Source organism: Dermochelys coriacea, chromosome 1, assembly GCF_009764565.3.
Source record: "Dermochelys coriacea isolate rDerCor1 chromosome 1, rDerCor1.pri.v4, whole genome shotgun sequence".
In the NCBI taxonomy this organism is placed as follows: domain Eukaryota; kingdom Metazoa; phylum Chordata; order Testudines; family Dermochelyidae; genus Dermochelys; species Dermochelys coriacea.
In genome coordinates, this window is record NC_050068.2 from 44967422 (window position 1) to 44981399 (window position 13978).

Here is a 13978-nt window from a genome sequence, read left to right on the forward strand (position 1 = left end):
TCTTTGCGTTTGCTTCTCAGCCTGGTCTAACTTTCCTTTACCAGAATACTGTATTATTTTATGTAGCACCAACCACAAAGGAAGATAAGATTGCTACTCCAAGAGGCTTAATTACAGAAGCAACACTAACAGTACTCTATTAAGTCATGCTAATGTTCTAAAACACGTATTTAGATTATGTACCTTGTTTCCGTTTTGAGGAAATTTGTTTTAATAAAGTCACAGCAGCATAAGGCACTAGCATCTTTATTTTCAAAGTGGATATTGAGTTGGACACTATTTCAAGCTATCTGATGTTTCTTCCTAAGCCTCCTTGATCTGCTATCTGCTTGTATACTTAGGATAAAAATCAGCAAACCAAAAGAAATGGAACAGGAATAAATATCAGCCATTCAAATTGTTTACTTCATTAAATGAAGAAGAGTTTAGCTCAGAATAGTTTCTCTTTTTAAGAATAGGTCAAATGCACTTATGATTTTGAATTTATTTTCAGAGACTATCATCAAACATACGCCAGAACTAATCTGTAACAAATATTTTAATTTTGTATGAAGACCAAAAAATAAACCCACAATATAATGTAATTTAAAAAAGGAATTAAATTAAGCTCAGAAGTGCTTAATAGTGGATTTCTACAGATGTAAACAATCAAATAGTATGCATTAACAACATGGTAAGGGACAGTCATATTTGCCACTGCCACATCTAAAATAATTGGTTATTCACTTAGCTGACTGAATATTAATATTTTTTTTCAAAATAAAGAATAATTTCTACAGCATTCCTTGGAAAAATTCAGTTGTTTAGCAGAAGACCACCCTATCTTTTACATTATTTTTCTGATAGAAAAAAACTAGAGCTCAAAAAAGGAAAAAGCATTTGTTATTTAAAAAGTAGACGTCTACATTTAAGTTCTGAAATAGCTGCCTGTTCTACATTCTTCTGGGAAAGTTTACATACGTCTACGGTTTTCTTTGGCAGGGTTGTAAAACACACAACCTTAATCCAGTTCCTGTAATAGGGGCTGGTTTACAGCTGTTCTTTCTTCCTCCAACACACTCAGTAATTCAACTTCTTTTCAGACCTTAGTGCTCTTTCATAAAATAATATCAAAGTAAAATAGGTGTATTTCAATATCTGACAGAATAAATGCATCTGTAGTCAACCCTCTGTACATAAGCTAAAGCACAAACACATCAGTTTTGGCGTACATGCAATGTAGGATTAAGTACGGTCTTTAGCACATAACGACAGTTCAGGTTTGGGAAGAGAATTGTGGAGTTCTTGGAAGACACCTAGTGTGCAGTTCCATCTAGAAAATACCCATTTTTTCTCCTTCATTGTGTTTAGTACCATGTTAACTACTTATGCTAAACAATCGGTTCCACCTCGTATTTAGCTTTGACACTCTGAGTACGTTTCCAAGACCTGAAGAAGAGCTCTGTGTAAGCTTGAAGCTTGTCTCTCTCACTAACATAAGTTGGTGCAATAAACGATATTTTCTCACCCAACTTGTCTCCCAGTCAGAGGCCGACTCACCCACTCCACAAATCTCTAACATGGGGAAGGGGCTGAGAGAAAACTATGGGGAGTCGGAGGAAAAATCAGTATCTCTCCCCACCCAATCTTTGATCAGGTTGAGAACCAGTGGAAATTGCGAATACTTTCATTTACACAAATATAAAACAAAACTTTGAACTAATCCAGAACTTCTGAGGTATGCATATTACTATCCTACATAAATACATGTTCTCATTACGTTTATTCTGGCCATACTCACTGCATGTGTTTTGGGCCCCGAACCAACCTCGTTTGCATAGGCTGACCCCTGTACCCCAAGCAAAGCCTCAGTGACCTCAATGGGGCACTATGTAGGGGTAGGAGTCCACCCAAGCAGATGAACTTTCAGGATTGGGACCTAAAAGCAGTAAGCTCCTTTGAGGCAGCTACTGTGTCGTTTTATGTGTTTGCACAGTGCCCTGCACAATGGGGCCCTGAACCTGACTAGAACCTTAGGGCACTACCGCAACAACATACATAAAGAATAATGTATTTGCAAAAAGAAAAGGAGTACTTGTGGCACCTTAGAGACTAACAAATTTATTAGAGCATAAGCTTTCGTGAGCTACAGCTCACTTCAAGTGAGCTGTAGCTCACGAAAGCTTATGCTCTAATAAATTTGTTAGTCTCTAAGGTGCCACAAGTACTCCTTTTCTTTTCATAAAGAATAATGGTCTTCCAGAGAGAGAGACAGCACAAGGGGAGATGGAGGAGGAGATATCATCATCGACACCCTACCTCCATCTGCCACTGAGTGGAGCCTGGGAGACTCGTGCCCAGGAAGAGAAGTGAGCAGTCATCATCGTCAACCCTCCCACACATCCTCTCCCCAAAACACACCCTGCCCCCGTGAGAGAGGAGAGGAGCCTCCCTCACACACACACAAGAAACAGAACCGGGGAAAGGGGAGAGATTATTTCCCTGCCTTCAGATTTCGAGCACAATCACTATCTGTGGTCCTGAGCGCAGGTTTTTACTACCCCGGTCTGCTATTAGCCTAAAGCAGCAGCCAGTTGACACAAGCCCACGAGGGTGGAGAGGTCACCACCGGCTCTGATACAGAGCCCAGGAGGCACCAGCCCGCCCCCGAGCCCACTGGCAGCCCAGCGGCGGGGCGGCGGCACTGGGGGCGCGCAGCCTAGCAGCGAACTTACCCCGACCGGCTTGCGGCGCCGCCGCCGCCGCCGCCGCCTCCTCCTCCTCTCCGGCCCCGACTCAGCGCGGCGCCAGGGTCCTCCTCATCCCGCGGCCGGGGGCCGGCTCCCTACCCTCGCCCGCCGGCGGCGGCGGCGGCTCCGCCTTCCGCTGACACCGCCGAGCTCCTGGCGAGAGACAAGTGCCCAACTCCGGGCAAGGACTTCGCCGCACGCCTCACCTGGGCGGGCCGCCTCCTCCCCCGGGCAGCGCTGCGGCCCGAGTGACGGCGCAGCTCAGCCACTCAGCCGCCAGCCCGAAGGCGGAGGACGCTCCGCAGCCAATGGGAGCGGGGCCGGGGCGGGACCCGGCTGAGGAGGCGACACCCGCCCGGCGCTGGGGTGTCCCCGCCGCTCGCCTGATTCCAGCAGCACACGCGCCCCGCGGGGCGGGCTGGGGCAGCAGCGGGGAGAGGTTAACGGGGAGGAAAGGGCAGGTGGGTGTGGAGCCCGGAGGGAGGCGGTGGGGTGGCGGGGAAGCGAGGGGAGGAGTGATGGGAAGGGGGTTTGAGGCGGGTCTGGCAATAACTGGATTTAGGGAATGGGAGATATTAGGCATGAGATGGGAGGAGACCGGAGGAGACCAGGGCGAAGCAGTAGGAGGATGAGCGCTGGATACATAAAAAGGAGGAATTTTTTTTTTTTCCCTTTGCAGGTATCCCATTCTACGTTACCAACTGTGGCTAGCTAGAGGCCGCACTGGAAGCGAAAATTAGCTTTTATTTTTCCAGTTCACAGGTTGCTCCTGTTTGCTGGGTTACACGCAAAGCGAAGCCACAGTTGCAACCACTAGTGGGGAGGAGGGTAAATAACCCTTCCCCTTTTGTACCCCGGTTACTGTCATGTTCATGTCGCCCTCAATGCAGCTTCAGATCATGCATTTTCACTGCTGGTCCCCCTTTGCCTCCAGCTTCCCTTCCCCAGTCACTGGCACCGGAGTCATTGCAACCCCACTCACCAGCCTGCCGCCGCTGTGCGCCCTGTGCTGGGCACCAGGGTGATCAGTGGGTAACCTCTGTAGCACCACTATTATGCAAAACTTGGGGGGTGGGGCGAGGGAAAGACGCCCTTTGGGATGGAGGCTTTGGGTAAATTGTTGGGGTTTCTCTCTGGGCCGGCGGAAAGGCGGCGTCACGTACCCAGCAAACCCCTCTGCGCCAGTGTTCAGAGAGGAAGAGCCTGAGCACAGAGCAAACCCCGCCTCCCCCCTCCATCTCCAGAGGGGAACTAACACACCGAGGGTGAGGGAAGAGCCTATGGGCAGCGGGTGTTGGGGAGGGGGGGCCTCCTCCCCAGTGCGGCGAATCGGGGTCGATAAGGCCATGGGCGTTGGGGGCCTAGCCGCCACCTCCAGCACATGGGGCAGCAGCAGGGCCCAGGCCCGGTGGGGGGTGGGCGGGATGCGAGTCCCCCTCGGCCTCGGCCCACTCCAGCCCCCGCTACAGCGTGGGGCGGCAACAGGCACCCAGGCTCCGCGGCGATCGCTCGCCCCGCCCCCAGCTGCGGCTCGCCCCGCCCCCGGCCCCGCCCTTCACGGGGTCCTCGCACCCCCTGCTCCGCCCCTTCGCTCCGCCCTGTCCCCAGCCGCGAGCCGCGGATGAGCCCGGCCTACGTCTGTACCTGAGCCGCCGCTGCGGTGCTTCAGGCCTAGCGGGGGCCGCGCCGCATCGACCTTCGCCCCGCCGCCATGGAAGAGGACATGGAGCTGGAGAGGTGAGAGGGGCCCTCCGGGGTGTGTGTTCCCGGGCACTGGGGCGGGGTGGGCCCGCTGTGATCTACCGCGCCGGCCTGGCGCACTTGGTCCCTTTTCCTGGTAGGCCCCCTTCAGCCCTGGGGGATGGGGCAGAGGAGTGTGGGGGCGGGGGGAGGGCAGGGATGAAGACATGAAGAGTGTGGGGGCGGGGTTACCTAGGTCCGTTCCCCCTTGAGTTTTAAAAGTTCCGTTCTACACCCGCCCCTTGACATCGTCCTGGTGGGAAGGGGTCATGGGTAGGGCTCGTGGTCTCTCCTGTGCCAGGCCTCTGGGGGAGGCGGCCCCACGGAGGGCTGGTGCTGGACCCAGTAAAATACACATTAGTCATGTCACCTCCCTCCTCGGTCTGGAAGTGCCTAGCTAATCTTTCTGCTGTCAGGTCACAGCCGCTGATTGCGAGCCCACCTACTCGCTCTGGTGTGTGGTGCTTGAGCATGTAAATAACCTGCATTTGCAGTTCAGAGGGGCCATTAGAGAGCCTTTAAGAGAGAAGCTGGAGCACTTTTGTTTACTATCTGTTGTTCACGGGTGCTGATTAAAGTATTTAAATTTCCTATTTTCCACTTTGTTATAAAGAGACCCTACAGCGTTATATGCCATATAATAAAAATTGAATCTTTTTTTTTAAAGGGGGTTGCATTAATGTGGATGCTTATAGTTTCACTTACCTAAACATCAAGCCTACATGGCTTGGAATATTTGGGAGGACAAGGGTCCCAGTTTACAGAACACAAACTTACATGCAGGAGACCTTTGACTTTAGTTTGAGAAGTAGAATTGTTTTTCTATTCCTACAATATCAAGTATATTTTACTTTTACCTGTCTTAGACAGTATAAGTGGTTTCCACATTGATGTTGAGGCATATACAGTATAATACCAAAAAACATTTAAGAAGTACTTTGCAGTACATGGAAAGAGGTACGAGAGTATTCCAGGATTTCTGAGGCTGCTGTTCTTTATGGGAGCCCTTTATCTCCCTATTGCAATATCATTCCCCTGTCCCTGTTGTGAGACAGTAATCTGATTCCAAGTGGATGCAGTCAGGAGAGTAGTTTATCACAGAGGGAACTCAGGTTATTTGTGAGAAAAAACAGGGGCATTGAAGATACTGCAGACTTTCTGTTGGATTCTGAAATCCTCTGTTGGATTGGCTCAAGTTACCTTATTGTCTTACTGTATCCCATGGCCTGGTTATGATCTACTGGAAAATATAACTGCCAATCTTAAAAGTGAGACTAGTGTGCTCAGAAGACTTTTTGGGCACGTGGCCCACAATTGTGGAATTTGCTTCTGGGAAGACTGTGAGCCTCAGTGTCTTCATAATAAAATGTAAACTCAACTTTTTCAAACTCCTTACTTTGTTAAGGAAAAGCATACTTGTATAAAATAAATAAATGAAACCTCCCTATTAAATGAAGAAAGATGGGAGATTTTCCGTGATCACTTTAATAAACTTGTGTTGCATGACGGCACGAGTTATGATTGCAACTAGATCACAGTGGAAGTTGGAAAATTAATAAACCTTGTTTTGTTAATTGAAACAAGAAAAGCCTGATCTCTGACTTTGTATTTATTATAGTCAAATTGTGACTACATTGACTGGAATAACTTTCAGGGAGAATAAAATGACTGACACTTTGCATTCTGTTTGGATGAGATCATTCATTCTACTATGCAAACTGACTTACGTCATATCCATACTAACGCATTCAGTTTAAATGTAGGTTCATTTAGTTGACTGCAGTCATAACAGACCTCTGTTTTGCTTTCTGGTTTGGAAATGGACCAGAAGCACTTGCATTATTGGTAAATCTTGTTGGTGGTATGCTATTTATTGTAGAATTGCCTGGGAGGAATGACTGAAATAATAGTTCTGCAGCATGACTTGTCAACACTACAACTAAACCATGTATAACAGAATCTCATGTGAGATTACCTGTTAGCAGTATGTCTAACAATGATAGCATGGGTAGTGGCAATGCAAGCTTCCCACACTGCTCTTCCAGTGTGTCTCACACCCAACTATAAGGAACTAACTTTATGGCTCCATTTACAAAAAATAACTTGTTGCCCCCACTGTCTGCCTGCAACTGATATTGTAGATGGGACAAAGATAATAGTTGTGCTGGTGAAAGTGAGGGAATAACCGGGCCTAAGAGAATTTAATGAACCATTTACCTCTATAATTTTTCAGTAAGACACCTTTCTCCTATGATCTTAAAAAACGACTACAACTGCACTGGTCTGAAATATCAAACTAAATAAGAATATATCATGGTGAGGGGTGGTATTGGCAAAAGTTTGTGATGGCCGCATTACTTGCTGTAGCAAATCTAAACTATACCATCATGACTTCTACATATGCCACACATGTTACAGAAAAGCTATTTTAGGGATGTTTTTAAAGAGTTTTAAAAATATTTATTTGAGCTATTTTTAGGTGCCTTAGCTACCATGAGTCCAAGTGCTCAAGGAAACATACAGGTTTATAACGATGACTTAAAATAGTGTTTTAAGTATCTACAAGCATTATACATTTAAAGTCTGTTATGGACACCTTCTAGGTCTAGAGCACCTGCTGAGTTCCACTAGGAAGCTAAAAGTTTTCCAGACAAGGGAAAAAATTCGAATTATTTGTCCACATGCAGCTAAGACTACAAGAGAACTTGGTTGTCCCAAGTTTCTGGTAGTGACTTCATTCTCTCAGGCAAATTAAATTGAAAGATAGACCATCAGACCAGCAACTAAAGCAGTAATACTCCGACTGAGGCTTGCGAGCTGCAAGTGGCTCTTTAGTGTGTCTCCCCCGTCTCTTTGCAGCTCATGATATTAAAACAATGTGTGATTTAATTATTAACCAGTCAGGATGCTTTTACTATGTTATTAACCAATTGTAGTTGATAAAATAATAATACTTGGTTAGTCATTTTGCTGTGATTATATCTATCTATCTTCCCCCATCATTATATATATATATTCCCCCACCATACTATTTAAATATGAATCATAGTACTATAACAAATGAAACAATGAATTCACACTACTGTGGCTCTTTTGGGTAATGTTGATTGCTAATATGGCTCCTGATCCACTGAGTTCTGATACACTGGTTTAAAGACGGTGCTGTACATTCTGTTTGTTCTGTTTTGGATTATTGTGCCAGGTTTTCTCACTTTTATTCTCCTTTTTTACTGTCACTAACTCACTTGGTCTTATGTTCTGTATTTTTCTTGCTTTAATATAAATTAAAATGTTACTGTCACCAGGAATGATGGATGATGAATTGGCTACCTCCTGTTATGTGACCCTTACCCAGTCTGATATTTAAAGCAATAAAAAAGCAGTGACTACAAATACCTGCAGATTGTAAATAAACCCCGTGTTTCTCATTCACCTTTGCCACTATTTATGGCAAATATGCCATAGAGCTATGCATGCTCCCCCCACTCCCTCCCCCCAATAATTTCAACTCCTTTCTGATGGAAATTAGAGGCTGGCAATTTCCTCTGAACATCCTGCTGTTAATTGGAAAATATCCAGAATATAAATCTGAAACTTTTCATAGCCTTATTAAGATACTAGGCTCAATTCCATTTAAATGTAATTGATGTTGTGAGTATAACTTACACTTCAAGGGATAGGTATGCAGGGTTATTAAAAAAAAACTAACAGAAGGGTGTCAAAGTGTCTGACAGGGCTCGATTATTTTTCACCTCCCCTGTTCTACACCTTTGGCATGTTAGTTGTTCACAACACCATTTATGTCCCTGCCCTGAAGATTTTGCATTCTAAACAATAAAATCTCCTACAGATAAGATATCCTACCTTGGGCCCTGGAACAACACAGCATATATGCAGTCTTCTGGGAATATATTAGAGGTTGTTGGAGAAAGCGTTGGATATACTTTTGCTCACTCATAATTTCTTCCACAGTTGCCAGAAACATTTCACAACTCCTGAATAGCATGTCCTACTAGAACTGCCTTCCAAATCTAGTTTGCAGTGTCATCTATTTGAAATTGTTTGTTGTCCTAGGGGATAAGGCCCTTAGCATCTGGAATAAACTCCTTATAGTATTGTAAAACAATGGGATATAATACTAAGAACAGTTTTACTTTTTGAAGTGCACAAGTTGCACTTAAAATCTAAATCCTTAAGCTATAAAATTGCATGTTAGAAAGGAAGCACAATTTAATAGCTAAAAGTAATCGTTAGACTATAGATCTAGCAATCATGAGATCTTGGTTCTGTGTGTAGGTCTGCCACTTGACATTGGGTATGTAACGTAAAGGTGATCTGCCAAATAGAAACTGAAGATGAATTCCTGTGTGGAATCTTCACTAATCAGACTGTGGGGGTCATTAGCACAGAAAAAAGCTTAAAATAATGCTTTTTTAAAAAGAAGTGATCTATTGTCAGGCTTAAAATTGTTTAAAGACAGTGGAATTCTAAATCAGGTGAGTTAACTCCAAACTCTCCTAAGGCATGCTTTCCATTTGATTCTTATATGCCTATGTGGCATATTTGGTATTTGTTTTAATCCTGTTTCTTTGCTGTTCAATGTGGCATTCCTCAGGCTCCATTTTTTGAAATCCCTTTTCGTCAGTTTCTGTATATATCCATTTAATTATTTCATGTTACATCATGGGTGTCCATTGTTGTTAATGTCCCTTATGTATGTACCTCTTCTTGCTGACTCTAGTACTGGCATCTTTGTCCTGTGCCAATGCTTGGACAAGTTGTAAAAATAGATGTCAGGATCCTTAGGTGTGTTGGAAAAAACAACTAGCTTCTCCAGTTCCAATTACATTCATGTGTAATAGAATGGCACTTATGGTATCAGTAGCAACACCATCTTGAGTTCTGATCTTTGGAGCAAAACCAGGTAGAGCCTAGTCAGTTCTTGAATGTATTTAATGCTGCAGGAAGTGGTTTTGAATATCCAGTCACATGGTTCTCTCTGTCACTACTGAATCAATGCTCCATCTGGTTCTAGGGGCATAGTATCTGAGCACCAGAGCATAGCCTTTTATTTTATTTACAGTGAGTTTTGTGATGTTGCATTATACCGCCATGGGTTGGGCTCTGGTTGCTACAGCTGCAAACTCAACATAGTGAAATTGCTTCTGGAGCTTTTCTCAAATTTGGGGACTCTAGGAATACACAATATCCAAGCATAATGATCATATAAACACAATCACAAGAACAAAGTCTTATCTGTACTATAAGTTTTATTAAAGTAATAAGCAAAGTTACAATTACCCGTGTGTTGTCAGATGCTGGCAGCATGTGAGTGTTCTGTCAGTGTGTCCTTGTGTCATTTTTGGGGAGTGTGTTTACACCATAATTCTGTGTTCTGGTACCACCCTTCTCGAATGTGCTTGCATAGGTGTCCTGTGCTTAGTACTACTTAGGAATGTATGTGTTTTTGCAATACCAGCCCTGTTCTGGCCAGGTTCTGTGAGCCTGCATGCAGGAAGAGCCTGACTTCTGCTCACAGCCTGACTTTTGCTAACTTTGCTTTATATTAGCAGGACTTGACCACTACTTTAGTTCAGGCTTCTTATACCAGGCCTCATGTCTCAGGCTCTCTCTTTCTCCTACACCATGCATATAGAAATCCTATGCAATTATAACTATAGTCATTGTGATGGTTTCCCCCGGGGTGCCTCCTGAAACTGAGGTACCACTGAGCCCCATCACCTGCCAGTCAGGACTCCTTCTCACAGTGTTCTGATGTGACAAGCTGAAAAGCTCTGCAGCCTGCACTTTCACCAGCATTCATACAGATAGGGACACATCCAGCTGCAGTTACATGCAGGCTATCTGACCAGCCCCTGCATAAGAAGACTATACCCAAGGTAACTCCCAGCTCCCCAGGCATGCACCCCCTTTGGTGTATAAACCCAAAATTATACCATCTTGTACTGAACAGTGAACTGTACACTATAAACTCAAAGTTCGCCCCATCCCTTAATGTGGAGAGGAATATGCAACAGCATTTGCCCCTTGAGCTATGATTCCCGTATGCTACACTCAAACTTGTTTCTGCTTTATCTAAACCAGTGAGTTGATTAACTACAAAAGATAGATCAAAGCAGATTACCAAGCAAATAAACAAAAAATGCCAACTAAGCTTAATCTACTAAATAGATTGGATATGAATTAGCAGATTCTCACTCTAAGAGATGATGCAAGCAGGCTTCAGATTCTTAAGGGGCAAGCTGCACTTGCTTTACGGCTTGGGATCCCCAGGTGTTTCATTCACAGGCTAGACATCCCTTTAGCCTGGGTCCAGCACTTCCCCCAGTTCAGTCTTTGTTCCTCAGGTGTTTCCAGGAGTCGTCTTGTGTGGGGAGTGAAGAACCACAAATGGCACTCCCTGCCTTGTAGCTTCTGCATATGGCAGGAACCATTTGTTCCAAAGCTTGGTTCCCATACCAGTCTGTGGGGAAAAATACTGGCATCCCAAGATGGAGGCCAGCATCCTGTGGCCTGGTCACATGTCCTTTTAGAGTCATAGCAGCCGTTACTTACAGGGTGTTTGGAGCATTCTCAGGATAGCTCACCAGGTGGGAGATAAGCTTCTTCTAAGGCCTGTTGTTCTTTCTAATGGCCCATTGCCCTGAATAGGTCCTTCCCCACCCACTATCTAGACTGAAAGTCTAGTGGGTGTTACCCAGGTGTAACTACATTTGTAATACAGATACATATTCAACATTTATAACTTCAGATACAAAAATGATACATGCATGCAAATAGGATAATCATTCAGCAAATTATAACCTTTTCAATGATGTCTTACATGACCCATTTGCATAAAATGCATCATGATTATGCCATAATCGTATCATCATAATATCACTGAAGAATATGGGGTGCAGTGTCACAGTCATACTCCCACCCTAAAAAATATTCTGGGGTCTGATGGAGCTCTTAAAAGACAATCATCAGTAGAGGGACAATTCCTGCTGGGGTTTTCACATAGGTATTCCCTTGGGTCTTCCCACTCTTTCCCAACCAGGGTACTCTCTTTTATATTGTAGTTCTGACCACACCTAATACCTTATGCACATGCATGCAGGTGTCAACCTTCTTTCCCTTATCTGAACTTCCACACCTCTTGAATATTGATTGGGGTGCCCCATTTCTCATAGGTTGTTTGTAGTTCCTCTTATTCTCTTTAGCATCTACGAATGACATGTACCCTATGGTCAAGATAGATATTCAAAGGTCTTACAGTCAGGTGTCTCGTGGTCTTGGACAATATGTTGCGGCTTATTGCAATAAATTTTTCCATAACCTCACCTATTGGCACTTCTTATGTGGTAACCTTGTGACCTTGCTGGCATAGGGTTATTCCAAGGTCACCCATTCATGTCAAGCGTTCTTAAACCTATGGCCTAGTCTGGCTAAGCTAAAAATCTTACAAGTCTCATCCTGTTGGCCTTGTGTTTCGGCCATGCTTTACTAATACCTAATGCACACTCATCACTCTTAAATACTTAATCTTCTACTTCTATAATCCTACAATTTAATCTGTTTAGCATACATTGATTATATATGAAACCCATCTATAAATGATAAATGGATGATAAAATGAACTAATTGGCTATAACAGTCTTTCAGATGAGTCTCTAATGGTCCTGGTCAAGTCATTGATCCCAGAGAATTTTTAAGAGATGTTAGTCTCTATGTTCTTTGATAAAATGAGCCATCTCTAGTTTTGCAAGACGCTGTACTGATATCGGTACCTGATTGTGCCCATCCTGTAAATGGTTGCATTGTAGTTGTGAAGCAATTCCTGTTTGAGTATTACCTGTATATGCAATGTTGTTATAGCTGTGTTGGTCCCAGCATATTAGAGAGACAAGGTGAGTGACTTTACCTTGAATGGTTCCTTGAAATATGTGTTAACTCTTTATGCTAAAGAATCTGTTCCACCTTCTATTTAGCTGTGACACTCTGAGTCCATTTCCCAGACCTGAAGAAGAGCTCTGAGTAGCTCGAAAGCTTGTCTCTCTCACCAATCGAAGTTGGTCCAGTAAAAGATATTACCTCACCCACCATGACTCCATTGCCTGTATAGTTCATAATGCACTTTAGGATCCTGGCAGATCAAAGGTGCTATTACAGTTGAACCTAGCAGTGATAGCTAGAAATTACCTAACGCTTTCTATCATAAGAACCTGTTTTCAGTTGCTTATATCTTAGTTGAACTTAACCATTCGGTCTAAAACTTTTCATGCTAGGTGTGATTTTCAGCAAATATGAGCCATCCCTTTCCAAGAACGAGGTTAGGGAAATGTATGTTGTTTGGCTTGACTTTACAGCCTTAATTTCCTTTTTTTTCTTCATATATAATATACATTTAGGTTAGAGACTTTTTACACAATGTATTCTTTGATCATCACTTAAAATATTCAGCAAAATTTTAATCATTCAGGAATATAAGACGACTAGGGACCATCCTTTCCTGCAAGGAAAAGAACCCCTTGTTCTCATCAAACTTATCTCACCAACGGACCAATCTATTGTAATTATTTTGGTCTTCTTCCGATCATTCAAAAATATGCAGGTTTTGGATGCCTTTGCTGCTCGTTATAAATGATGCCAGTATTACCAGTTGTGGCATTCCTATGTGGTACTCCTTTGGGATCAGACCATGCATCAGTTTTATTAATTATAGCTCTTTGCTTTGGGCTCTTCTCCTCGTGTGGAGGTTTTGACTGTTGTGTGCTAGTCATTTCCTTCATTTATCTGGTATTGCTGTTCTAATAGTTGAATTCAGCAGTTGCAAGAATGTTTGTATTGTACCCAAGCTTTATAATTGGAGACAGCTAGGAGTGCTGAGTCCCCGAGAGTCCTTTTAAAAGCAAATATAGAATCTTATTTACACAATTGTGAAGCCTTTGGCTGATTTGTGAAGGAGTATAAATTCGGCATGTGGAAATACATTACATGGAAGATACTCTTAAGTGTTTTTCCCTTTGTCTTTATACCACTCTCTTCAATTGACTTTTCATAGTCCTTGTGAGTCAGGAGGGATTTCTGAAGGCACAGCAATAAAAATTAGTGTACTTTAAAAGAGGATTATTATGAATATAAAGACTCAAATTAGCTAGGAAGAGACAGATCAATGAAAGACTGCTGGGTTGGGTGTCAAGTCAGTCTGAGTTGCAATATCATTTATAGATGAATACAAATCAAAATGCCTGTATTTTGTGTGTTAGTTTTCATATAATCCAGTTCTATTTAGCTTCACTTAATTGATTTGTAGTGTTTCTAACAACATTTTAACTGTAGTTTATATTATTGTAAAAATATATTGTTTCAGACCCACTTAATTCTTTCAGGTATGATTAAATCATAAAATAGCATGAGGTTCACTGAATTTTAATCTACCTTTTACACACATCTTTCAAAGAACAGAATTACAATGATTTTTTGCAGAGAGCTGTGATGAAAGT

The 13978-nt window shown here is 43.3% G+C and overlaps 2 protein-coding genes across 5 annotated transcripts in view; one reads left to right on the forward strand and one right to left on the reverse strand.

Annotated features, from left to right (window-relative positions):
* The window catches only part of LNX2 (ligand of numb-protein X 2), a 100932-nt gene extending 97952 nt beyond the window's left edge, over window positions 1–2980 (reverse strand). The window contains exon 1 of one of the 4 annotated variants that reach the window (XM_038377002.2): window positions 2715–2975. The gene's annotated coding sequence lies outside the window, so the exon portion shown is untranslated. Of the gene's footprint in view, window positions 1–2714 lie in introns of all 4 variants that reach the window. The other 3 variants (XM_038377044.2, XM_038377063.2, XM_043504339.1) reach the window with 3 other exon arrangements.
* Window positions 2981–3924: 944 nt separating this feature from the next.
* Window positions 3925–13978, forward strand: part of POLR1D (RNA polymerase I and III subunit D) — a 31319-nt gene continuing 21265 nt past the window's right edge. Inside the window, exon 1 of the mRNA XM_038377087.2 lies at window positions 3925–4466. Coding sequence (XP_038233015.1) covers window positions 4441–4466 — 26 coding nt within the window. The 5' untranslated portion in view covers window positions 3925–4440. The remainder of the gene's footprint in view (window positions 4467–13978) is intronic.